The sequence below is a fragment of the Gymnogyps californianus genome, chromosome 8, assembly GCF_018139145.2.
Source record: "Gymnogyps californianus isolate 813 chromosome 8, ASM1813914v2, whole genome shotgun sequence".
NCBI classification, from domain to species: domain Eukaryota; kingdom Metazoa; phylum Chordata; class Aves; order Accipitriformes; family Cathartidae; genus Gymnogyps; species Gymnogyps californianus.
The window spans coordinates 27864895-27890470 of record NC_059478.1 but is presented as its reverse complement, the minus strand read 5'-3'; the positions used below and the strand labels follow the sequence as shown (position 1 = coordinate 27890470).

The window sequence follows — 25576 nt, the reverse complement described above, 5'->3', positions numbered from 1 at the left end:
ATGAATCTCATTTCAGCAGGTTGCTTTTTATTGACCGCTAGCTCAGCTACCGAAGAACACACTGTCATAGTTCAGTAAAGGCCAAAACCTCTTGCAGAACACCTTGCATGTCCTGCCTGGGATCACTGTTTTCAAGCCAGGTCTTGTACACCGAAGGCTTTATTCTGCTTAACCCTGGCAGTCCCTATCCTTCCTCCCAGGGAGGGTCCGATGCAGCAAAAAAATAAGAAAAATAATCATCTCCTGTGTCCTGTAATTGAGCATGGGGTGTCCCTGCTTCTTTATAATTAGGGTTTTGGGAAGAATAAGAGAGAGAAGGGTTCATGTTGTTCAAGTCAGTGTCTAAAAGGTGGAGTACATGAGATGAATCCGGTGACACTGTTGGTTGTATTGCTTCACTGCTCCCCCAGGTTTGAGCCTTTAGCCCAGCTGGTTGAAACCTTGGTTGTTTTTCAGGTTTTTTTTTTTCCTCTCAGAATGAGACCTGGCCCTACTTAGAACAAGATATCTAAGTAGGTATCTATCCAGCTTTGTCCACCATTTCATGCCTCTCCACCTTTTTTCAATTCTGCTCCTGTTGTACTTTTTGCCTGTTTCTTAAGTGAAGAATATGAGGCATAGCCCCAGTGAGTAGAGGTTTTCCAGTTACAGCTTCCCAGAAACACCTTTCTTGATTTCTGCATGTTGTCTTGAAGCTTGTTCCTTCCCTATTATTTTATCTATTGGCCTTGAGAGGTTAGAGATGCTGGACTGGTGGATTCTGGAGTTGCATCTCATGGCAGCTACAGATGTCCTTTTCTGCACTGCCTTCCTTGGAAGGATCCATGATGAGTGCAAGGATGTGGCTCTGCATCTCAGAGAAACTAGAAGAGTTTTGAGTATAGCTATACTGGGACTCTCAGTTCTGTTCTGAAGTGCACATGGTTTTGCTCAATTTTTATATGGGAAAATCTAAGCACTGAAGTTAATCACAGGCAAATCCACAGCAAAACTGGAAAGAACAGAACAAAGGTGTCCTGGCTGCTCCTGTAACTGCTGGACTACTCTGTGAGTGGTTGGTAATTCCCTCTTTGCTATCTTGGCTGAAATTCTGACATAAATTATTCTCTTATCTTTCAGCTCATGCATACTTGTAGCAAACAAACACAGCCTTAGCCCTCTCCACTGGAGAGAGCTGATAGAGAATTGCTTTATAACAGGCCCTAGCAATATCTTTTGAATCCCTGGATTTTAAAGACAAACTGAAAAGATACCCATGTAACTGTAGTATTGCAGGTAGAAATGTCTTGCATCTGAATATTTTATTTCTATCCCTTTGTATAAAGTGAAGGCTACCAGGATGGTGAGCATTTCTAGAGGGATGATAGCTTTTAAAAGAGAGAGCAAGATAGGTACCAGTTAGTATTGATTCCTTCCCTAAAGATGAGGCCCGCTTCCCTTGTGGCTGCAGGCAGCTCCTTAGTGTTTCCACCTTATCTTCACTGATGTGGGGCTGTGGAGCTCAGTTAAGAGAACCCTGTGGAATGGCTGAAGATCTTTATTACTGTCACTGATGGTAACTGGAGAAGTGCTGCTACATATGTAAGCTATTTCTATCACCTGGTGTAAAATTTTTAGAGAGAGATAAATAGGACATGTTTTGGTTTATTCAGTTTGTAATTTTTGCAATGTTTGTAAACCATTGCAAGGAAAAAAAGAGTACTGTAGATCAGAGTTCATGTATTCAAATACCGATGGGTGAGTTCTGACTCTATGGAATTTAAGGAAATAGCATTGAAAGACACTCAAGTAAAATGAAGACTTTTAGCAAATCATGGCTAGAATGTTTTTGGCTTGGTGTTTTTTTTTCCTTTTCCCTGCAGGTAAACTTTACTTTCTTGTTCTGTATCATCTGAAGGACACATGCATTTTCTGGGATTTTGGGAATGATTTCTGGGGTTCTGGGATTAGACATCAAATTTAACAAGATGATATATAGCTTTGAGGAGACACATTTGATGTACCACTTAGCCTTCCCATAATTTACTGCCTGCCTCTGGTCTCTGGAGGGCAAGGGGTTTATCTAGACTCCAACCTGACTTTATAAATAGCAAAGCAGAAAAGGGAAAAAGAAAGCAGGCTGGGGACCTGCCTGCTAAACTGTTATGATATGACGGTGATGCAGGTAGGTGACATTAAATGCTACTGTCTGCATCCTTAATTGTGAGTTGTCATCACCTTGGCTGTTTGAGGATGATAATGTGCTGTTCATATTCCAGATTTCTATTCTTATTCATAGGACTGTATGTTCCAATGTTCAAATGTGTATGTATAATTTAAAAACAAAACCTCATTTTTGGGGGAGTTTTTTTTTTAGTGGAGACGAGGAGGGAGGAAAAATATGAGTGTACCTTGACTGGTTTTGCATGCGGTTAATTTTCCTGCCTCAGAAGTGTAGCAAGCTGCCAGTATCAGAAAGCCCAAAAGGAAAAATGATTGCTTCCAAGATGTAATGAAGATTAAAAACAAACAAGTGGGGCTGGGAGGTAAGGGGGATCTTGCTCTATAGTTGTTTGCCATTTCTGATTTTGCAAATTGCTCTGCAGTGTCGTTTGATCTATGCTTCAGCATAATTTTACCAGGAGATATTTCTGGCCTTTTGCTTTACAGTCAGATCCCTTTGCTGGGCTATTAAGTTGAAAATGCAGTCAAGTATTAACATCGAAACTGTTTATGTAACCTGCCACTGCATGGAACCCTTCCAAAATACCCTGCAATTGAGGGAGGGAAGGGGAAGAAGGGGACGAAAAACAAGAGCTGGATAGAAATAGCACCTGCTCTGGGATTTAAATAGGTTAACTCATTTCAATAAATAGAAGTTAGGCTGTTGATACATGCCTATCTACTTAAACTATCATTGAAGTTCACTTAGCTGCATTCCAGCAGAGATTGCTGGCCGTTAAAGAGATGCGAAAGGCATTGTTACAGAGGACTTAAAGAAGGAAGAGGAAGGAGGAACAAAGAAATAGCCGGGCAAGGATATCATACAAGTATTACACTTTCAGGTTCCTGGTGGCACTGACAAGTGTCGATAACTCTTTCAGCATCTACCTTCAGAACACCGAGTCCCACTTTCCTACCCTGTCCCTGTGTTTGTCCCTATAGGATGCTCGCACATGGCATATGTCTAAATGTTCCTTTTTTCCCTTTTCTGCTGGAATATATTTAATTTGCTTTGAACAAGAGCAAACTCAAATCCCAGGGCCTCTGAATAAGGGGGAGTTATGGAGGGAGAATACAATGAATGTCTTAATCCTGTGTCACCCTGTCTTTGAGACACTGTGCTACATTAAATTGATTTTGCAAATGAAAGCTAAAAGCTAAGCAAAAGCCACCAATCTATTTTGCCTAAAGATGATTTTAGTGCTCTTTATGTTCCCCTAAATGACAAACCAATTTGTTACCTGCCTACATAAACATTTGCCTATATTAGCACCAGAAATGTTTTATTTTTATTAGCCCAAACTTTATCTTTTTATGAAGACACAGGGGTCCAATAAAATTAGTGTGCAAATATAATACCCAATTTGCATTTTTCCATGGTCAGCAGAAAAGCTGAGCAAAATCAATTTGATATTAGGTCAGCATATACATCAATAAAGCATACGCACACACAGGACCATTGTAATGGTCCCTGTAATTTCTATGCTGCCAGAGTAAAGAGATTAAATAATATTAAATGCTCCAAAATAGCTTTGCTTTTAAGAGGAATGTAAAAAGAAAGAGAGACTTTGGCATAAAATGGGCAATAAAGGATAATAGTTGCACAATCTCCAACTTTAAAACATTGTGACAATGATCTCAGAGGCAGGCTTCCTGCTAAACGGCCCCAATTCAGCAAAGCTCTTATGCCAACACTTACATTCAAGCACATTTTTAAACACAATAGAAGTCCATCAAACAAATCACATATTTAAGCACCTGACAGAGTCAGGGCCAAAACCTGAATGAAAATCCAGAACTTGAGAGGTTTGGACCCAGTTTTGAACATTACATGCAGGACCGTTGCTGGGTAGAAGGTCCATGCACAAGTGAGGCTTTGCCAAACAAAAACCCTCTGCACTCCAGATGGGATTATCTAAACATGGTTGTAGGTGAGGTGAGTCAATGAGCAATGAGGGCACCTTGTAGCAGTGCTCCCCCTCTGCAGACCTGACCTCCCATGGATTCAGCATGGGAGCCAAGATACTGCTGCCTCCCTTTCCAGGTAAAAGTACATAGGAACAGGTGTCTGACTTTCAGAAACTGTAGTCCAGTCTTTTCTCATCTCTCTGTGGTACAAATGGCACCATCTTTACCTTCTGTGCCACTTAGTTTCTTTGTACTGCTCAAGCCAACTGTAAAAAGGCAAGAAAGAAAAGCTTGTGTTTATTTGAGCTCACCAAGTCCAGTGGGATTTGGTAGTGACCAAAAATGGTGTTCTTCTGCACTTTGTGTTGCTGAGATGTGCACTCTTACCTGAAATGACATTTGTGACCAGAAGTAACAAAAATAAATGGAATTAGGTGCTAATCTGGTCTCTTAGGAAAAGCCAGAGTACAGTAAATGCTGCTTGGATTTGATTTGCTAAAGCAGGTTAATGTGGTAGAGACTAGGCAGTCAGGACAGCAACGACATCAGTGTTTGCTTTCGATGCAGATGTTACAGTTCTGTTGGACACAGACAAGCCGAGACAGCACAGTGAAGTGTAATGCAATAAAGTTCTTTTGATTTCCTCTGTGGAGTCTTTAACTTACAGGGTTTTGAATATAAAATGCTGGCAACAGCCCACCTCATACTGCAAAGTACCTGAGAAAGGAAGACAATATGGAATATATTTGCAATGGATACACCTATTTCATGAAAATGTATGTGGGTATTTAAATCAAATGATTTTTGGGGCATATGTTTTTAGGGTGATGGATTTCCATTTCTTCTGATTAGAGCCTTCTGGTCTTCTACAGATGGAGTGAAACGTGGGAAGGGAGAAAGGCAAGTTTTCCTAGTACCTTGCCCCAACTTTGAAGTCCTCTGCAAAGGAGTGGAATTCACTTCCAGGTTCTCCTGATGGGTGCCAGTTAAAGGCTTTCTGAAGTAGACTTCTAGGGTCAGACTTGCTCATCCTTTGTACTCCGTCAGCCTCAGTACTAATTTGTGAACTTGCATCATTACTATACCATGGCTACAAGACTTAAAGAAATCACAAATCTGCAATCTCTCTGCAGTCTGTTTCTGGTCTGACATGGTAGCAGGAAAGATCCTGGATGTTGAGCGAAGTTCTACCTCAGTTCTGTTATAGCACCTCATTTTGGTAGTGCAAATGGGATTCCATAAATTTAATATTTCTGCATGAAATTTCTAGATACTTATTATTAAGCTACTACATACAAATACTGTCATTTTCATGTTTTTATAGTAGCATAAAAATGAAAATTGAATGAAAATGGCTAAGTGAATTTGCTGCCTTCCCATGAAGGTTTAGATTTTGATCTGACTGTCTTTTTTTTGGTAGAAAATGTTTTCTGTGGGACTCTGTTTTAGTTGCGCTAGTGTAATATGTAACCAAGAGTGGAAATCGCTGTTTCCTGGGTGAGAGCTGGGGGACTGTTGCCAGTGGGATTGCTTTAAGTGGTTGGCTTGTACGTGCTATAGCATTAGAGGAGAAGGAACATGAGTTGAGGGCCAAACAGCATGAGTGATATTCAGAGTGAGAGATTTGAGTTGCTTGCTTGCAGCTAACTGGGTTTCTTTTCAGTATGACATGCACTTGCTGTTTATCACCATTGTGGTGGATTTAGAGCCAGAATAGATGTTGAGGTTAGTGTTGTTTATTCTGACTAGCACCTTAGATCTTCACAGCTTTGCCCAAGGGAATTCTCCTCTGCAGCAGAGCGACAGGATGGTGGTGGGTTGCAGGCTACGAGGGCGTAACACACAGTGGCAGATTGTTTAGGTCCCAGTCAGAATCTTAAGTCAAGGCAAATATTATCAATGATGATGGTAGTGGTAGCCTTCAGAGGGAAAATAAAATGTTTAGTTCAATCTTCAAGACACTTTCTGGAAGAGAAAATGAAAAAGAAATAATTCCAGAAATCTATAAATTTCTTCCCCTGGAAAACTTTTTCATCAAATAGTTTTGTTTCTAAGATTCACTGCTATGGCAGTTGGAAGGGTAGAAGGGGTACCACAACAGACTATTTCTCTGCATTTCCACAACTGGCAAAGTTGTGGCTAAATGGAGCGTGCCTTTCTGTCATTTTGCTTAAGTGCTTTTGGCATCTACTGAGCAAAGCTATACACTTCTAATCTTTTTAATTTTGATTGATCTTTTCAATCCTGAAGTAGAAAATAGGATGCGTTTTCAATGTAACATTTAAATTAAAATATGAAATGGTGTTTTGTAGTTGTTGTATCCATTATTGGTTTGGTGGGTTAACCTTGACCAGCTGCCAGATGCCCACCCAGCTGCTCCCTCTTCTACAGGACGGGGAGAAAATAAGATGAAAAGGCTCGTGGGTCAAGATAAAGACAGGGATATCACTTACCAATTACCATTGCAGGCAAAGCAGACTTGACTTGGGGGAAAATTAATTTAATTTATTGCCAACTAAAATAGACTTGTATAGTGAGAAACAAAGAGAAAAATTAAAACAACACATTTCCCTCCTCCGTTTTCCCAGGACCGATTTCACTGCCAACTCCTCTACCTGCCCTCCCACCCCACCCCCGACGGTGCCAGGGATGGATAACGGGGCTGTGGTCAGTCCGAAACAGTTCCTCTCTGCTGCTCCTTCCTCCTCACTTTCCCCTGCTCCAGCCTGGGCCTTTCCTGTGGTCCTTCAGGATAATCTGGTCCGGCACAGGGTCCTCCATAGGCTGCAGTGTGGATATTTGCTCCAGCCTCGTCTCTCCAAGGGGCCGCAGGGCAGTCTCTCCCCGGCAGCTGGAGCACTCCCTCCCCACCTCCTCCAACCCTGGTGCCCACAGGGTTGTTTCTCACTCTTTTTCCTCTCGCTCCTCGCTGCCTGTGTGGCATTTCTGCCCCTCCTTAAATGCACTTTCAAGAAGGCACCACCACCTTCGCTGAGGGGCTCAGCTGTGCCCTGCGGCGGGGCGGTTGTGGAGCTGGCTGGAACTGGCCGCAACCGGCATGGGGCAGCCCAGCCTCTCCTCAGAGAGCTCGGCTCTGCAGCCCCTGCTGCCAGCACTTGGGCACGGACACCCACTACAATTGGTAAAGAAAAAAGAACACAAAGCATCTTTTTTTATTATTATTTTCTAAATCCTGACTACTGTAGCCTGATCATAGTTATCCTTTCTTTTTTCTTTCACTCTTTCATTTTTAGGTTATATATAAAACCACAGAGAGAGAAGACAGCGCTGTTGCTGTTTGGACTTAGGGGAGTGTTTGGAAGCGGGTGCGTGCATATACATACTTGCCATTCCTTTTATCATAGGATGTTATGGAGACCAAGACAAGCGTGCAAGGCTGAATGTATGACTACCACGACCACCTGTGGGATGTCTGGATGGATGGGTTATAATGTGCTGATGCTGGGTTAGGGTTCAGGCTGGGAGCCCAGCCTGTAAATAATGCATGCCCTGCACCAGCCGGGTTCAAAGTCCCCATCTCAAACTCTTAGGTGTTACAGTATTAAGTATGAACTAGTCTTTGGTTCATATTGGAAGCCCTTGGTGTACCTTGTCCCATAGGTTGGCTAATGGGTATCCATGTTGCCTCATATGTCTCCCTTTTACCAGTGCTTTCAGAGTAGCTGAACTGTGATTGAAGAGGACCTGCAGAAGTGAAAGCTTGTCTGCCAGTTTAGTTTCTTCCCATATGTTCACAGAGCCTTGTACTTAGGCAGGGACTTTACTCACCAAAGCAACTTTTACCAGATTCACCCACATTTAGAAGACACTAATGAATTTTCTAGGCTTTCCAAGCTGCATTAAATATATATACTTTTCCAAAATGTTAACAGAAACATATAAGAAATGTTTGGGGTTTTGTGCAGATGCACACATTCTGAAAGCCAAACACTGAAAATGAAAATGACTTTTAAAAAAAAAGTTAACGGGTCACATTATTTCATCCAGCCCAAATACCAGAAAGAAATACACACATGCACAGTCACACATGCCATGTGTTTTGTTGCTGTATGAATAATGCAGGATGTTTCTTAAAAAAAAGATTTATAAAGGTATTGTTTGGCTTGGCAAACGTGGAGAAAATGTAAGATGGACAGCCAGCTGTGCCTGTGCTCATTTTGAGCACTGCAAGTCTAGGAGGCTGGGTACTATGGAAGGGTCTGTACATTGCAAGGTTGTGCATTCACACTGCAGAAAACGTACTGGGCTGGAAAGTGAGTGATGCATTGGGGATTGTAAGCCAAGGCGGAGTGAAGTTGCTTGGCACTGAGTGCAGGGTGGTAATTTGGTGCTCTTCCATCCCCCAAGGAAGCAGACAAGGGAGGTCCTGGTTAGCACGCAGTGCCACATCTCCCATTGACTCCAAGCAGCTTTGCACTGAGCCCTAAATTGGGAAAGTTCTCTTCAGTACCAGAGGAGAGTGAACTGACTAATGATTTTAATAACTGTTATGAAGAGTAAAGCATAAATTACAAAAATGTTGTAATTAAAAACAAACAAAACCAAAGCCACAAAAATGCCCAAACTAATCCTCTGTCCAAAAGATTTCCTAACCAAGGAGCTGTTCAGCTCCAAACAGTGGCAGTCGTATTGCTGAGCATCACTTCTGTGCTGAGCCACTCTCCCTTTAATGTAACGCTGTTTTTCCAAGAGAGGAGGAAAACTCCTCTTCTCTTGCGAAAATGATCCCAGCCTTCTCCTTTCGCTCTTTAAAGTTGGTTTGCTGATTTATCTCCTTCCTCCCACACTACTTAATGTTAATGCAAATGATGTGGGGTGGTCATCGACTTCCAGCTGACGGTGTTGTGTTCCTTTCTGCTGCCTCCCACTTTTCTTCTGCAGACAGAATTGACCCCACCAGCTGCTATGTTTGTCAGAAACATTCTTTCTTATATTTCTTTGCCTCTGGGGCTCAAAAACACCGGAGAGTGGTGAAGCTGGAGTATGAGAGAACAAATGAATGGCTGAGTTACAGGGTGAGCAGCTGTAGGACATTTAGAGAGGCTAAGGAAATAAAAAGGAAACCTGCTGAGATTGTCTCCTGAGAACAACCAAAAATATATTGATTATTCCTGTGGTGCTGTTAGGTGTGATTTACCATTGGGGAGACTGAGCATTTCTAAGAATTCAGGAAATTAAAAAAAATAACTCAGGTATGGTCTTGAGGAAGTGCCAAACATCTTTGAAATTAAAAGTCTGTGTTTGGGTATATATGTAATGCATCTACCTAATTTAAAAAAAAAACAAAAAAAAAGCTTGGATTTAGTTTCCAGTCTCCTTTCAGTGTGTACACTTTTTATTTCAAAACAAAGGTTTAAACTGTTTCTAGCAATTGGATCCTGCTGTGTTTAGTATTACCCCTGCTGTGTGTGTTCAGATCTAGATAGGACATCTAACTGAGGTCCTGACCTCTTATAGTCTTTAAAATTCCCAGAACCCATTTTAAAAAGCGTAATTTTTATTTCCTGTTTATTAAGTGCAGTCACTGCACAAACAGAGAAAAGAACCTGCTTGACCCATGTAGTTTACGGCTGAAGCAAGTGGCCCAAGTAGTGTGGTTTCAATACTGGGGGATTAAGCCATGTTAAGTTCAGCATAGTTGGGATCTAAGTCTCCCTTCCACCTATCTGTAATTCGAAGGGGCCCCAGCACATTTTCACGCCCTCACTGGAGAAGGTTGCTGGATTCAATCCTGGTCTCTTTTCCATACTTCATTGTTTTTGAACAACTCTTTCAGTCAAGGCAGATGCAGTCCCAAATAGTTAAGAGATTTAAAAAAAAACAACAACAAAATCCCCCAGAGCAAAGCCTAATAAATGTAATTTGTTAGCACTTTACAGTTGTTTGGCACTGTTAAGGCTTCTATCAAGTGTAATGTGGGGTGCAATTGGCTTTACGTTGTGAATGGACCCCCATTGTTGTTCTGAGAGTAATTATTGGAGAGTAATTATAGAGCAGTTAAACATATTGTAGTAAATCTTGTTTTTTAAAAAGAGAGTTAACCTTGTTGTTGCAGGTTTGGCTGCATGTCCTTAGTTTTGCAGCCCTTGTGCAGTCTGCTATATGGCCTGGTAAGGAGACCCAGTGATGCTGCCTCCTTTAATTATAGATTGTGCTTATTTATAATGTATGACCCATTTTAATAAAAGGATATGCTTTAAAAATTAATGGCCCTTTGTTCCTACATATGGGACCCAGTTTAAGGATCTTTATCTCTCTTTTCCCCTCTGTCCCCTGCCACCCGCTTCTGCTGCAGCGAACCTGCGTCCAGGAGCTGAACAAAAAGTGGTGTTCATCACTGCACGAGTCCACCCTGGGGAAACACCATCTTCCTTCGTGTGCCAAGGTGAGTGTCTGCATGAAGATGGCAGATCTGGTGAGATCTAATTTCCTGTCGATGCGTATATTGAGTTTGTATAGCTTTGGATCTGATAGAAGGCTGAGTTCACACGACAGTTTCTTCCACAGTGAGGATACTAGCAGAATCTCTCATCTCTACCCAGCTCCCTGTCTTCTTGGAGGCAGTAGGAACATATTATCTCTGAGTCTTGTGAATATTTGCTGAACTTGGTCAGAATTGGACAGTAGGCTCTGAAGCTATTCGGGAAGAATTGACAGTCACACTTGTATATATGCAATGTGATCATGTAAGGCTCCTTTTCTTAGGAAAACAGGCTGGAAAAGCTCTGGGAGTGGTTCTCTGTTAAGTGCTTATGTTTTCTTGCTCTCTACTATCTTCAGCTTCTTTTCCACCACAAAGCAGTGACCCTAGTTCTCCAATTTAATTCTAGGAGGCCTCTATTTGTCTGAAGCTGCTGCTCTGAGGAGCGCAGCTCCCAGTGGCTGACAGCTGTTCCCTGCACAAAGCATTCCTGCTAAAAATAGAAAGCAAATTGCCCAGCTCGTATTTATAAAGAGTTGTAAATCTCAGGCTTGTGGGTACAAATAAATAAATAATCCCGGCATGTGTTCATATAACTTCATTGTATAGGTCTGAAATATTGTACTTATGGTATGTGACTTTCTGCGGTGGTAAATTGTTGATGGTGTAAATCAACGTAACTTCCCTGAAGGCAAGGCAATATGCTAATTTACTGCATCAGCTTGGATCTGGCCCTGCCTAGCCAATGAGTTGCATCAATCAAGCATATGCAGAGTTTATTATGTTGGCTGCTTGTAATGCCGCAGATTGGTTTGCGACTGGCCCTGTTGGTACCTAAAGACCTCGGTGGGAAAGGTCTGGCACAGTTTCATGGTCTTCTCTGTGTGCTCCTCATCCTGGCAAGGTCCTGTGTCTGGCATCTCTCTAAGGCAAAAGGTCAACAGCTGTCACTTCTGCTGTCCTAGCCCAATGGGCTAACGGGACACTGGGCCTCTTCTTGCTGGCCTGTGGAGTAGCAAAGGTAAAACGCTTCCTTTAATAAAATGGTGCTTCAGACTGAGAGCAGGAAAACTCAGCGAGTTTCCCATCTCCTGTGGTGGCATAGTCAATGCAGGGCATTATAGCACACATGATGTTTGTTAATGAATATGGATTTTTAATTGGATGCTTTGATTCTGTTTGTGGCTGCTGGCATAGCCCTGTGAAATGAGGGCTGAGGCATGCTGCTGAGGTGGTACTTTGTAAATGACGTTATTTTATTTTGATAATGGAGAGTTTATTCAAAAGGAAAAAAAAAAAAGGAATGTGAAAAAGCGGGTGGCATGCTTAGCCTGATGAAACAACTGGATGGAAGTCATGCTCTGATTGTCTCAGAGAAACTTTGTGTTTTGTAGGAAAAATTAAAACAAAAAGAGAGGGGGAAAAATAAGAAAAAGGAGGCATCGGTCTTGGAGAAGCACATCAGAAACTTGCTGTGACTGCAGTTATAATGCACGCTTCACTCGCTTGGAAATGCACGGATCTGAAGGCACTGAACTCCGCTGTGCATTGAGCCATTCTGCCCAGTGCAGATGAAGCTGCCTTGTGTGTATAATTAGTGTCAAGACAAGTAGAAATGGCAAACATTTCAAGGCCATTGCTGCGTTGTTTCTAGCATTGCCAAATGTGAAACTGAGCGCTTGCTCCATCTTTGGAAACTTTTGTGTGGGAGGGTCAAAAGAAGGGATAAAAAGGATCCCTTTGGCAGTCAAGTGAGGGCGCAATGAGGAATTTTATTTCTGGAGTCTTGGGAAGCATTTTGGCAGAGTTAGGCATTGGAGATTTAATATCCAAATGCCAGCCCAGTGCATATGGAACATGTCAGGATTTTTTTTTCTTGGTAGAGAGATTTCTTCTTGAATGTTTGATTATGCTCACCACCTGAAGTATTAAGATATGGAAGCTAATCTCAAAGATTCCCCAGGTGCAAGCAGCATCTTGTATATGGAAGAACAGAATTGTGACTGCCCAGGCCTGGAGAATCAGCCCATAGGGGAATAGATAATGAGTTACAAGCTTTCTTTTTTTGTTCTTCAGTTTTTCAGTTGATCTTGGGTTTCATTAAGTTCAGGCTTTGTCTTCCTCTTTAAAGCTCTAAGCTCATAACTAACTCCTTACTCATTTTTCTACCTATCTTTGAGCTAGCCAAGTCTCTTCCTGACCTCTTTGGCCTGCTCTCTGCTAAGGATATATAGCTATATGTAGTCCAAACACTAGCTTCCTGGGGCCTGACAGAGGCTCCCTATTACATCTTCCATTTTTTGATTAGGCAAGATACCCTGAGAAGTAAGTTGTCTAGCCTTGATACATCAGGATAGACTTGGTCCTGTCTGTTGGTCCTTCGTCCTTCACTTTACCCACAGATTAAATCTAAGCAAGGATCTTTGTGTTCCTGTGGGAAAAGACCATAAGGTCATCTCCCCGTTCAGAGCTGTATTGTTTCTGTGTCATCCTTCTTGAGGTTCCATTATGAAGAATCCACTGAAAACTGAATTTTGGATACAAATACCCCGTATTCCTGCAGATGTACAAGTATTGTAAAGTTGGATACACACCTCTGTCTCCTTACAGCTGTGGAGTGCTTGCAGCAGTAGCTAGACCTCCCTAGAATCATTAGGCACCTCATCCAGCAGTTAAAAACAAGTGCTATAATATTTCACACATGGTGCAGCTGCTGAGCTGTAGCTCACTTCCTTAAAAGGCAGACAAAACCCCAGAGGGCCTCTTCATAGAAAGATGGATTAAGAACCTTTTGTTTCTGTTTTGGTCTTTTAAGAGTTATTACGATGCTTCAGGTTAGCCTTTTTAGGAAGTTTTCCTGATAGTTCTTAACTGCTTGTTGTGAAGTTCAGGGACAGAGATGGAGAGTTAGTCACCAGAGAGTATATTCGCATGAATACCCTTTACATCCAAAGGTAGGACGGTGCTCTCCTCCTCAGGCTGTGGCGGTCATCATGAACATTGATGCTTGTGTCATATTTGGGGATGAGTAAGTAAGAGTAGGGTCTAGGATGAAGAGGATTCTGTTGTTTTCACTTTGCTCTTATAGACCATTTTCTAACCAAGTGGAGTCACTGCTACTCCTGGAGGGCTTTTATAGTGCAACACAAAACAGTGCAAATTCATCTTACAGCTTGAACTCATCTTTCATGGGCTGTTCCAATTTCTGAGTGATTTTTCTGAAGTTGTGGTTTTAGATTCCCTTCCTTTTAGATATTTTTCCTCATTTTCCTCCCCCCTCCTATTTTTATTCAAGAAAACGTATGCTATTTTCTGTCTTCCACATTATACTGTTAAGGCAAGTAAATTATTAACTCTTACAGACAGGGTCAGATGTCAGATAATGCCTATATATGCATGTAGTGTGGACAAATATGTGTGTAAAATCTGTACAAGTCCCTACCCTTTAAACACTGGTGATAAGCCAGCTTTCCAAAGACTTGGATTTTATCCAAGATCTGGCAATAGGAGTATTTTTTCCCCCAGTATCCTTACAGTCTTATTTTCCTTCCTTTGGCTGCTAGATTTTATTTTCTTTGTGGGAGACAAGCAACTGTCCCTCACTATTCATGTGCATGGAAAGTTGTAGGAGACATGTGGTGACTACTATGTTTAAGTTTGTCCTGTATGCTTTGGCTTTTGCCAGCAGTCAGTAACTGCAAGCTTAAGCATGTCTAGATGTACTTAGACATGTACTTTCATCATATACTTAGCATGTTCTATTAGTAGGATGTCATTTGTCGTCTTTTTAACACATTTGCCAGTGTGGCATCCACCATGCCATCTAAATGCAAAAATGAAAATTTGTACCCTAAGCGTTTTACTTTAATATGGCTTGCCAGGCTGGGAGCCCAGAATGGAAGACCCGGTGCAAGAGGGAAGAGAGAAGGATCCCACAGCTGGGTTTGCAGATGCTGAGCATCTTGTGCTAAGTGTAATTTGACCTGAAGCTGACCTTGAAGCTTATGGGCTGAATAGGGAACAGCCATTAAAAAGAAAATATAAGGAAAACAGACACCTGGGACTCTTATCCATAAGAAATGGAGCAAAAATGACTTTTCAATCAATCTTTTTTCATTACAGCTGCTTAAATGAATGCTCCGTCTCGCTTCACCTTAAATCAGATGAAATGAAATGAAAAACCAGACTACACTGGGCAATGTCTCTTGGTTTTCTGTTAACATTTTTGGTCTGTGTTTTTAATCCCCACCCTCTTGCCAGCAGAGGGCAGGAAAAAAATCTGAAAACTTTGACACAAATTTTGATTCAGAGTTTAAAGAATGGGATAGAAGAGGACAGGCTGCCTGAAAACAAGTCTCCCACCAGCTGTCTCAGGAGTCCTGCTGTTACACAATAACTCACCGGGCTAGTGGGTAATTGAACTTGCTCTCTATGTGACCAAGGTGCTCCACGTGCTATGAAAGGTTTTATTCCTGGACAGATTCCAAGATGGCCTCTTAAAAGTGGTGGCAGTTTTCTAGTTCACTTCATGGAGGCAGTGCCTTCAAATTCTTTGAATTTGATCCTGCAGGATCCCTGAAGGAGTTAGTAAGAGAGTGAAATTGCTACAAAATGAGTGGGACTTGGTTTTTTTGTTTTGGGTTTTTTTTGCTTGTGGGAAAGGCAGTTGTATGTGTGAGAAGAGTCATTTTGAAACTTGTTGCTCTTACTTGGAATTTTAGCCAACCTCTGTCTTTTGTTATGAAGAAAGAGGAGGAATAAACTGTCAGGGTTAAAAGCTGCTTTTCTGCTTCCTTCACTAAGCATAAATCTTTTGAGCATTAGGGCATAAGTGATAGTAACTGAAAGACAGGACAGGGAATGTTTTAAATGCAAGAGTAAATGCAGCTAATGAAGCCTTTACATGTGAAAAGAACCTTTCTGAAGTAACAGAGGTGATGACCTTGCTTAGCTGTTTCCAGGGATAAATTTCTCCTAAAGAAATGAAAGTGAGTTTTGTAAGCATTGGTATAGGATGCTTTTGGTAACAGCAGCTGTACTGGAGAAAAACACTGAACTCAGAAAGTGCCTGTTGTGGTAATGATGGGGCCCTCAGAAGCTTGAGGGCATCATCTGCCAGACTTCATATTGGACTGAATTTTTATCTGAATAAATGCACAGGTTGCATCAGTTCTGACCTCACTTAATCTGTTGTATTCTTCCTTCTAGCAAGCCAAATCATCTTCATTTCTCAGCTATATTTCCTACCAGAGGAGGAAACAAAATAGGATTTCATAGGGAGTGGGGATCTTATACATACATGTTTGTTATATTACTCTAAAGTCTCACTTCTGTCTTCTCTGCCAAATGAAAGAGACTGGAAGCAAACACTTATGCTCTCCTGGCTACTTCGAGACTCAAAGTGAATGCCTCCATATGTATAAAGCCTTAGTTTGTAATTCATCTTTGGATGCAGGAGGGTGCTCTGCCTTGGCCATGCAGCCCGCCTGTGAGTGCTCTCTGATGCAGGAATGCCCTTTGTGGGGGCGGTTGCCAGTGTTTCAGTTTGTGGGCTGCATTGCTAATACTGAAGAGAATGGAACTAAACAGAAGCTCCACTTTAAGGGAGTTTTATAGTCTCTTGCCACCCCAAAGGTACAAAACCACAGAGCTTCCATTCCCTTTCAATACTTCATGTATGCTTTGCAAACCTCCTCTTCTGGCTGCAATCCATAGGAAAATGCATCTGATATTGCACAGTTCCACCCTAGAGGTGACTGCTCTTGGCCAAAAGAGCAAAATCTTTCTATAAAATGAATGGTATTCTGCATGCATAAGATGATACGCATAAGTTGTGGCAGGAGAGGATGGGAACACTCTCCTGTCCATTTAGCTGCAGCTTAGCACTTACAAGCAGTGAGGGAACATGGTGAACAGGAGCTGCAGTTCATGGTCTCTTTTATAGGGGTTCAGGAAACCAAATTATGAGAAGCAGACAAAGACAACAGAATTCAACAGCCCAACCATAAAATGAGCTGCAGGGCTCTCTTAAAGTTGTTAGACTGCATTCATCCTTCTCACTAGGGTTTTTTTTTTTTCTTTAAGTGCACAGCTCCTAAGCTTTAATACAAAGGGAAACACACTCTCCTTGACTTCTAAAGCAACATCAAAAACATTATTGTCTGTCCCTTGTAAACCTCCTGGATGGGTTTTTAGTGTGAAGTATCCCAGGAGAGAGAGAGGTTGTTCTGAGAATATAAAACATCCGTATTGGAGTAATGGAAATAAAAGCTCCTCTTAAAATTGTGTTGATGTAAATAGACCGTTAGAAGAAATTCTGCTACCCAAAGTGACATTAGCTGTTACAAGATACCACGGGTTTTGAATCAATTCACTATGGTGTCAGGCAGGTATGAGAGGTTATACACTTGGTTTCCCGAGCTGGAGGAAATTTGTAATGAGGTTAAATTTCTCTGGCTATAGAGTTATGTGATTCACTCTCTTATTACGTATGCTTTCTGGATGTGCCAGGGAACCCCTGCACAGAAGAGAAGAAGGTGTGATGGTGGCAAGGTGGGTAGAGGGGCTGTGCAGGGGCTGGGGGCTGCAGCCTGCAAAGGGAAGAAGGAATCCCCAGAGCTCTGGAGACCCGGGCTGCCTCTGAGGGAGGAGTGGTGTCATCTGCGGAGAAGGCTGTTGCGTGGCTGAGAGACCCCTTCCCACCAACAGCAGAAGTTGCTGCCTCATCTCGTCCATCCTGTCAGTAGTAGCAGGAACAGAAAATTGGACTCGCCAGGCAGGCTCACCCCCCAAGCCTAGCCCTGCATGCTCACCTTGCATCTTCCAGTAGGAGGAATGGATCAGTCCTAACTCCTCATCCCTGGGACAACAAGGTCAGCTTTGCCTATGCAGCTAAGAAATGTCAAGTGGCTTTGATTCAGTTTGCCCTTTGCCCAGGGCAGGCCTTTGACTACTTCTGCTTAACTAATCCTCTTTACAATAATCAGAGAGCTAAAGGGAGCCCTTGGTCTTCAAGAGGGAGAATTGAGAAAGGCTTCACTATACAACAGTAGGCAAATTTGCTTTGTCTCCGGGTGGGATTGCCCAATTAATCTCTTAAACATACTGGTTTTGCAATGTTTCTTGACTGCTCATACTTTTGAATAACATTAGCTTAAAGATCATTTCCTTCCAGCCCTAACCAACTTGCCTCTAGGGCAAAGCACATCATCTTTGTAACAGCACGCTGTGGCACTTTGCTGATGTCTGAGGATAGGAAAAAGAGAAAATATTGATTCAGCTGAACTTCATGGTCACTTGGCTTTCCTTAATATGGCCTGTTTTTCCCAGTAGAAATTGCAGTCCAAGTGGATTTTGAAGATGCTTATCCATGTCTTCCCAGTTACCAGTTAGGTCAGGGCCATTTTCTGTGTGTATTGCTCTGTACAGCCATGGGCAGCAAGTCCTGCACTTTTAGGGAGCAGTATTATGCCCATGCAACAGATCTTCTCTGAGCCTACAGGGAGAGCAAGCCCTCTGGAAGTGTTAGCTAATACATTGCTTGTGGCATTGCTTGCTGAGTCTGTGGCTGTGCAGCAGTCCAACTAGCCAAGAACATCCAGTGTACTGTGCATGCAGGTTTCCCCAAACTGGACTTCTCATGCAGAGGTCAAACAGTGCTGGAGCGTCTGTTGCTAGTGGGGAAATCCCAGGCAGAAATCTTGAAGTCCTGCCCCAATTGAATTAGACCAAGGCACGAATACGCAAAACTCAGAACAGAGCTGTAAAGGCCACAGGAAGTTTGGGGTTGTCTTTAGATCTCATTTGCATGGTTCTGTTAATGAAAAAAGAAATGGCTCCTAGTAAGTGACCATCATTAATTTCAAGGAATCTAAGTTGTGAGATGAAGCCCTTTCTGTAAGTGCAGCAGTGTGTGCGATCTGTACTGATCAAGCTACAGGTGTTGTAGTGGTATGTCAGGCTTCACAATTAGGAATCTCTTCTAGTTTTTATACTTTTCTTTAAGCCTTTTCCATTCTCCTTCAGTAGTGTCCCAGCTCTTCCTCACCGCTGATATTAATCTTGCTGGTCTATTTTTTCCGGCTTTGTCTTCTGACCCTTTGTTCTTTGCCTGCCCTGGCTCAGTTCAGCTGAATTGATTTTTTTGTTTTCATTTTGTTTTCAGTTCTTTTGTCTCCGAGGTGCCCTGCGCTTGCCGCCTTGCTCCTTCTGCATTGCTATAGCTGCTGCTCTGAGGAGCCAGCATTCATGTGTGACTAGGAGTTGGCCGCTGGAAACTTTCCTTTGACACAAGGGCACCTGGGTGAAATTCTTCCTCTGCCCTTGCGCAGATTGCTCACGTGCTCTGTGTGTGCCTGTTGCAAGGTATTGTGTACATGTTTATAAGAGGCATGTCTCCTTGACTTCTGCAGTTTACAGAGAAAAGGGCGTAAAGCTTGTTTGGAGGATGAGAAGAAGGAACTTGGGATGAAAGCAGGCCCCTGCTCCAGACAATAGCCCTTTAGAGGTTGTCTTTGCTCTTTCAATGTAGTCCTGCTTCTCTGCACACTGAGGATGGAGAGAGGGGGTAATGGGGCACATGCCCTAGCCAAAAGGGGACACATTCTTTACCAGTTCTGCTTAATTTTATCTAGGAAGAAACGTAGGTACAAATTGCTTTGCTGGGACCCTGATGCATGGGCAAACCTCTATTAAACACTTTGTAGACAGGAAGTGTGGATTTAGGGTGGTTTTGAACAGTGGCACACAGCTCTCTCAAAAGTCACCCTCCCCAGAAAGGTTGGTTCCTTAGTGACAGATGTGGCCCCTCAGTGACAATTTCCAGATGTGCCCTATAGTGTTAGTTCAAGGGTCCAATTACTTATTACATGTTCAGCAAATGGTAATACATCCCTGGTATCCATGCTCTGATTTGGAGGTTACAGTTTCAGTCTTTGCTGCTGATAAATGTAAAAGGTAATTGGAGATGGATGAAAAATAATTAATTTGTATTTTTTTTTTAATGCCACAGGTTTTCAAAGAGAATGCTTTATTTGAAATTTCGTACAAGCTTACTTTTATTTTTCTCCTATTTTCCCTTTCTCTCTTTCTTTCCTGCCTCCCCACTTTTTTGTCACTTCATCACTGAAGGAAAAAAGCATGGTGGGGGGAGGGAAGAAACAAAAAAAGGTAAAAGTGTTCCAGTGTTCAGTTAAAAAAGGAGGAAAGAAAAAGTCTGTAGGTCTTCTTATGACAAAGTTTACTTCAAAATTTTCAAAGTTTACTTCAAAATTTTCAAAGTTTACTTCAAAATTTTCAGTCAGTGGTACAGCGTGTAGGCAAAATATTACAAAGCTGGACCTTGTCTTATGTTATGGTCAAGCATAAGCCAGGTCTTTGGGTGACTACAGAACAGATGTGGCACAGACAATAACAACAGGGTAAGTTCTTGTTCACCAGGGCCTCCACCTACCCGAAAGGAGCTATTTCTAGCATCACTGAAAGATTTCAGTTTTCATGGTTATTAAATTTCTACTGCCATGGTGACTTTTGTATGGCACGAATTACCGTTGCGGGCAATCCCCTTACAAACACCAGTGCTTGGTGTCGTAACAGCAAAGTGAGAACAGGAGGGTGGCTAATTCCCTGGTACAGGAGGAGCCATTAAGCCTCGCTGAGCTTTAACCATCTTCTGTCAAATGGGAGACTGTCGCAGAATCAAGAGTGGAGTTGAAAAATGCTGTGACCCAGCTTTCTCCCAGGTACCATCTTTTCAAAGCTGGGTCTGTCTTTTACTCCTGGGGAGGAGCCCGGAACAGCAAGCTGTACTGTCCTGGGTCAGAACTGGAAATCCCTTGGAACTGAACCCCTAATTCACTGCAGAAAGCTTGCCTGCCCTGCACTAGAGACAGCAGCCGGGAAGTGACTGCCACCATGCTCAGCTAACAGACCCCTGTAGTGGCTTTGAAATAAACCCTTACTTTTGCAATGTGCATGTCAGTCTGGGATCTCAGTTTGTCCAACATGTTCAGTGGCACTTCTCCCTTCTGATGTCTGTATCCTTCATGCAGTAAAAGAGGCTGTTTATTAAAGTTAAATTTACCTTTAAGATGTTAAAATTCAGTCTGACTATTCAAGGTAGAAAGTTAGACAGTCTTCGCCCCTGGTTACATGTGAACTCTGATTTTTCTTCTTCCTGGCAATGTTCCTAATGGCCAAGGATATGAGGGAAATAGCATCTTGACATTAGCTTATGTGGTCACAGTGCTGCCAGAGTTTAAACCCATTGCTGCAAAGTGCTTGGGGAGAGCTTCTGTCTGAGGGCTTGCTGGCACTTGAGAGTTCATTTGCATCTGAGGCAGGCTGTGAATGTAGAGTGTAATAGAACATTTCTTGAGCAATTCTTATTCTGGAACAAGAGCATCTTATTCCTTCTTAGTTTAATATGCTTCAAAGTAGATTCTGCAATAAGACTGTCTCCAAACAGAATTCTTTAGGAAATGGTGTTTTTTCTTCTTCCTAAAACAGCAACAACAAAACGCCTCAATGCTTAGAGGAGCCCTGAAATTTATATCCTTCTAACTTCTTCCCTTGTGCTCTTCAGATGGAAACATGTACTTTATACCCTCCTGGAGAATTTCACCTCTTCACCAGCAGAGATGTCAGTTGCTTGTGGCGGCCCTCCTCATGTGAGGACAGTTTACTCTCTGAATATTCCCTCTTCAGTGCTAATTACCATCACCTTTAGGATCTGCAGTGTGGCTCCATTTTCACAGCAAGATTTTCTCTGGAGGGGAGGTGGGGGCTTATGACACATTCTGCTGCTTATCAGCCAGGAGCACATCTGTACTGACAGGGAGTGGCCCTAATTTATTTCTGTGGAGCTTATTCTTGCCTGGAAGTCATGCAGTGTAAATAAAAGAACAGATCCATCTCCACTGGTGAGGGGCAGAGCAGAGCTTTTGCAATTTTTTTCCTCATGTAGAGACATGGTCATTTTTGTTTTTTCTTTAAGACAAAAAAAATAAACCACAGAAAAAAAGCTTTTTCCTGCTGGAGCCCAGTGCAAGCAGCTATCCAACAAGTCCCCTCGAGCACCACTGGAAGCAACTTGCAGATACACAACTTTCATCTCAGATTCAAGGGGAGAAAATTCAGATGCAGCCAGCATTTTCTTGGCCATCAGATCTTCCCAGAGGACTAGGTTTTTGTTTAATAAATCACTCCGTTTTTTTTTTTTTTTCCTTTTCCCCCCCTCCCCCCAGTCTGGTCAGCTCATGAGTCACCCAGAAGTAGTTCAGGTGTTGCATACAGTCCCTGCTTTCATTGTCTGCCAAGACTGAAGTTACAGACTTTGCTGTGCAAATGGACTTCAGTGTTTCATTTCAGTTTTGACTATTCTTTGACGCTGATTAGAACTGCTCAGCCTCTACTGCCAACTTCCATGTATCAAGGAGGAAATGGATACAGATCTACTTTTGTCTCGCATGCTGTTGGTTTTGCTCGTGCGGTACTTTTAGATGTCTTTCTGAGGTGCAAACTCAGAGCAAGCAGAGAGCTCACACTAGCTTCAAGGGAAAGGTAGCCACCTCTCAGGAAGAGCAAGACAGCTGTGATGCCACTCTCACCTTTCTCATAATCAGAAGGCAACCACAGGAAAGTGTAAAGTAGCTCTTTATTGAATTAACAGGACTCTCTCTCTGTTTCTGAAATCTGATGGTTGTCCATTTTAGAGGTGCTGCTTTACTGGGTGACAACAGCATTGCATAGTGCCTGTGGACTTTGTGCCCTGCTTTACTACAGGAGTCTTACAAATGACTTTGAGTGGAAACAGGCGAGCTGCCTTGCACCTTTTTAGTTGATTTGAATGGCAGGACAGGAAAATCCTATAAAAGTGAAGCAGTATAAACTGCAAACCTAGTAAAGTGGAAATCAATGAAGCAGCCAAAAGGTGCCATTACAGCTGGCTTAGTGTAAGTTTTCACATATCAAGAGTAACAGAAAGCGATCACTTCACTTGTCCCCATTGGGGAAATGAGGGTAAATAGTTGTGCAGGTTTCCTATAGGGGCAGGCTATCGGTTGCCATTGTTAGGATCTGGGGAATGTATGTATATGCCATCTTCGTATATGAATGGCAAAGCAGGAGCTCCAGTAGAAGTGAGCAGCTGGGGTTCAGTCCTGAGGAGTGGACACCTCAGCTCTTCTCTTCAGCTGAGTGGACTAAACTTCTGAGCTGGAGCACAAGAAAATGCAATGCGTGCTTCTCCCCGAGTTCCTCTCAGCTCAGATTCCCACTTTGTTCTGAATCCCGCATGTGTATCTTCTTGAGAGACCCAGAGTGTTAGGGCACCACATCACCCGTGGGGGCACCTCCTTCCTCACGTGCTCTTGCTCCTTTCCAGCAAGATGTGTTCTACTTTTATACCAGCAGTGGGTTGCACCAGGAGTCTGTCTAGCTGAGTAACCCACTCGTGACAGTGGCCAATAGCAAATGCCTCCAGGTTATTAAAGGTCAAGGCAAATTAATAGAGATGCTCCCCAATACACTTTTGCAACACTCTACAGCTGAAGGAAACTGGAAAGGATAGTTGTGAATGACCGACCTTCCGCAGTGCCCCTCTGTTCTTTGTATCACACAGCGATGTGTGCCTGCCTGGTTCATACCTATTGCTTCTGGGTCTCTGCTTGGCTGAGCAACACATTTGCAGATGGTGGAAACCATTTTTAGAATGTGTTTAAAAATACATATTTTTCATTTCTTCCCTAGCATTATTTATGTAATGCCCTTTTTCTTTTTCACTGTGTATTAGATTTTAATATGTAAATGTATTCTCTGTCTCCCTCCAGAGAAATCTACCTTTTGCCTTCTTGGTTTATAACACATTCTTTGCTTGGGCTGATCTATCCATCTTAAGACCTTTGTAGTTCTTATTGCTACCACAGTTAATGCCATAAGACTAAGAGCACAACGTAGCTGCTTGCTTGTGCTTACTGTACATGCAAAACAGCACTATATGACACGCCCCCAAGGGAGGTGTTAGGTAAAACTAGTTGTCCTGGTTTCGGCTGGGATAGAGTTAATTTTCGTCTTAGTAGCTGGTATAGTGCTGGGTTTTGGATTTAGTGTGAGAATAATGTTGACGATAACACACTGATGTTTTAGTTGTTGCTAAGTAGCGCTTTATCCTAAGTTAAGGATTTTTCAGTTTCCCATGCTCTGCCAGCAAGCAGGTGTACAAGAAGCTGGGAGGGAGCATGGCCAGGAGAGCTGACCCGAACTAGCTGAAGGGATATTCCATACCACAGAACGTCATGCTCAGTATATAAACTGGGGGGGAGTTGGCCGGGAGGGGCGGATCACTGCTCGGGCATCAGTCAGCGGGTGGTGAGCAATTGCATTGTGCATCACTTGTCTTTTCTTGGGTTTTATTTCTCTCTCTTTTTTTGTTATATTGCTTTTCATTACTATTATTATTATATTTTTATTATTGTTATTATTGTAATTTATTTTACTTTAGTTATTAAACTGTTCTTATCTCAACCCACGAGTTTTACTTCTTTTTTTCAATTCTCCTCCCCATCCCCCTGGGAGGAGAGAGGAGTGAGCAAGCGGCTGCGTGGTGCTTGGTTGCTGGCTGGGTTAAACCATGATGCTAGTCCATCCCTCCATTCCCAGTGCCCACCTTTGTTAAACTAAGCACACTGAAAGCCCAAAGGTTCCTGGTCCCCAGAGAAAGGCACTGCTGCCAGATTGCGAAAAGGTAACTGTGGGCATAGGGAGTGCTCAGAGTCCTGAGAGATGAGACAATTCAGCAAAAGGCTTGAAAGAAGTGCCATCATCTTTGGCTATTCCTTGTAATCCAGCAACCTTTAGTGGTTTCCCAAGTAGAACAAAGTCTGCTTAGTCCTCCCTGGGTCCATAAAAGAGTTTCTTTTTATCACTTATAAAGCTCTACTGGGAATCTTTTCCCTGGTGCAGGCAACTTTGGAAACTTTACACTTGTGGTGCAGTCTCCTTGCTGGCCCTGAAAGGCTTTCTGACCTCTGCATATCCAGTTGTCATGGAGAGGAAGAGAACAGTCATCTTCCAGGCTCTGGTGAGCTCAGCCTGGTCCTGGGTGGAACAGCAATAACATAATGATCTAGATGATTTTTTCCCTGCAAGACCCTTATAGCTCTAAATAGAAAACTGGAGAATGAAGTGATTTTCTGTTTCTATTTTTTGCCCTCTTTGCTAGTGCTGTGCGAGCCATTGGTGTACAGCTGACACTCCCCTTTAGGGCCATGGTGAAAAGACTGATGTTTTGTAAGTCGATAAGGATAGCAGGAAACAATGCAAGGATGCCTGAGTTAATTCTGCCAAGATACATGCCTGCTTAACATGGTTCATGCATTCAGGATTTTTCTACTCTTGTGTCTATTTTTTCCCTCTTTGCAATCCAGCTACTTTTCTGGGTTGCAACTCTCTTGTCTTGCATATCAGGGAAGGTGGGATCTTCCGCATATTTCTGTTCAATTCTAAGGCTTAAATCTTAGCTGTATTTAACATTAGTTAATTCTGTAAAAATTGAGGGCCATAATCCAGCAAATGTTTTTAGAGCTGTCTGGAGGACTCGCACTCATGGGAAGGACAGACTTTGAATAATAATGACCAAACACATCTTCTGAAGCAACATCTTTAGAATTATTCTGATAAATCCCAAGTAATTCATTAATAAAGCAAGATCATCTGATCCCCGCAGTGTTTCTCCAGGAACCCTTTTGTTTCTTCCCAGGAGGAAAAGAGAGGCATCATCTAGGGGGTATTGGTAGGCTCATTTTGATGCAAAGAGAACTCCAAGCTCCTTACAGCATATTAAGAAAATTAAAGAAAACAAAGCCACCCACTCAGTCTGTGCTGTGCACTGAATTTATGAACTCTTTGGGCAATCCTGCAGCAGCTGTGTACTCCTGCCAATATGTCCTCTCTTTGACAGCCTGACACGTTCTTTCAAGCCAATTCCACAGGTCTTTGCTGTTGCGCCAGTTCTACTGGAGAACTGTA

At 42.5% G+C, this 25576-nt stretch overlaps 1 protein-coding gene across 1 annotated transcript in view; it reads left to right on the top strand.

Annotated features, from left to right (window-relative positions):
* AGBL4 (AGBL carboxypeptidase 4) overlaps positions 1-25576 on the top strand; it is a 946609-nt gene that overhangs the window by 723713 nt on the left and 197320 nt on the right. The window contains exon 7 of the mRNA XM_050901055.1: positions 10427-10516. Coding sequence (XP_050757012.1) covers positions 10427-10516 — 90 coding nt within the window. The remainder of the gene's footprint in view (positions 1-10426; positions 10517-25576) is intronic.